General features: G+C 38.9%; 1 protein-coding gene across 1 annotated transcript; it reads right to left on the bottom strand.

Moving 5' to 3' along the window:
- Positions 1-5: 5 nt before the first annotated feature.
- On the bottom strand, positions 6-1472 carry LOC111237303 (interferon-induced very large GTPase 1-like; the record flags this gene model as incomplete). The annotated part of the gene is made up of 1 exon (XM_022766343.1): positions 6-1472. A coding segment is annotated over exon 1 (1467 nt), but the record flags the coding sequence as incomplete, so codon positions are not given.
- Between the last annotated feature and the right edge of the window lie 169 nt (positions 1473-1641).

Raw genomic sequence — 1641 nt, 5'->3', positions numbered from 1 at the left:
TGAGAACAAACGGCATCAAATGTCAACTCATCTTTCAGCGAACTGGACAATTCTTCCAGCCACATGTCTGTGTCTCCTCTCTGGGTCTTAACTTTTGATGTTGCAGTAAATAAAGCCTGACTCACATGTTGTTTCATGTCTTCAACATTTTTCTTGAGTATATCCCATGCTTTATCTTTGTGTGATGTGAAGATGTATTTCTCTACTTCCTCTTTTATAAACCTCTCCACATGTTTCCTTGGGTGTCGGATGTAGGTCATGAAACCATTGAAGTCCTCTTTCTCTGCCAGTGACTTCAACACATGTTTCTCCAGGTTCAGTCTGTTCCCATTGAATGCTGGGAAACTGCACTTCATCTCTCCAGCTAGATCAATGACAGTCTTTTTACAGACAGCCTCAATAGTGGAAACCTTCAGTTTTCCACAGATCAGTTCTCCGAGTACAACAGCAGAAGAGTTTCCTTTACAGAAGCTTCTGAAAATGTTGTAATATTGATCCCTCTTGCTTTCTAAATGAGTACGTGCATCATTCTTCTTCTTGAATTTCTCATGGGACTCTGAAAGCGAAGTCCCTGCTATGTCAAACACATACAGTAAGAGTTCAACTGTAAACTCCCTCTTCAGAGCAAATTTCCTCTCTGATTCAAATTCTGTCACTTTCTCTTTGACATTTTTGGCAACTTCTTGCAAGTAAGTTGATCTGTAGCCTCTTGTAGCTACAGGTTTGTTCTTGATTATATCAAAAGTCTGTTCTTCAACTTCGTCAATGAGGGATCTGAAGCATTTTTGGTCTTCATATGGTAAAGAATTGCTTGATGTATGTAATTCTTTTTGTTGTGTTGACGCAAATCTAAACAATGTTTTAAAAGACAGCCATTGAGTTCTCCATGAATATCCTCCTTGCACTTTTGTGTTCTTGTTTACCCTCTTCTCATCTTCTGATTGTTGGCTTTCGTCACAAAGCTCCTGATACTTGGTGAGTGCCACATAATCAAAGTAATCACCAACCCCTGATATGTTTTTGTATCTGCCACTGATTTTGGATTCATCAATAAGAGCCCATTCAATACCAAGCTCTTGAAGGATAGTTGACTGATCTTCCTCCAAGTTGATGTCTTCAATAGGTTTTGTATCTGCAGTTAGTTCTCTCACCCAGTCTCTCCAAACAGAGTCAAACTGCTGTTTAAGTTCCTCTTCATCTTGTGTCTTGTCTTTTAACTGATGAGCGAGTTCTTTGCTCTTCTGTAGCAGCTTGTTCTCAAACTCTGTCTTCTGATCATCAAGCTTTTTACAAGCCTTCTTCTGCTGGATAACTTCATCCAGTTTTCTTTTCACTCCTCTCACCTGTTCATCATGAAACTCCTTGATTTTGCTTTCAAATGTGCCTCGCCACTGAACCAACATTTCTTTGTCTCTGTCATCATCAAAGTAAGTTGTAATTTCTTTTTTGATTTCTCCATATGTCTTGCTCATTTCTTTAAAAAGATAACTGAGCTCAATCTTGTCAAGTTTTCCATTTTCAATTCTGTTGTACAGCTGGTTTTCAATGGTCAATATGTTTTTTCTCAGAGCCCAGGTCCAGTTCCCGTACTGAACTTCCAGTTTTCTGTACACTGCAATTTCAAGTGTGTTTTTGAAACTG

Source organism: Seriola dumerili, unplaced genomic scaffold, assembly GCF_002260705.1.
Source record: "Seriola dumerili isolate Sdu_G_001 unplaced genomic scaffold, Sdu_1.0 BDQW01000832.1, whole genome shotgun sequence".
Lineage (NCBI taxonomy): Eukaryota > Metazoa > Chordata > Actinopteri > Carangiformes > Carangidae > Seriola > Seriola dumerili.
This window is presented reverse-complemented; position numbering and strand designations above follow the sequence as displayed.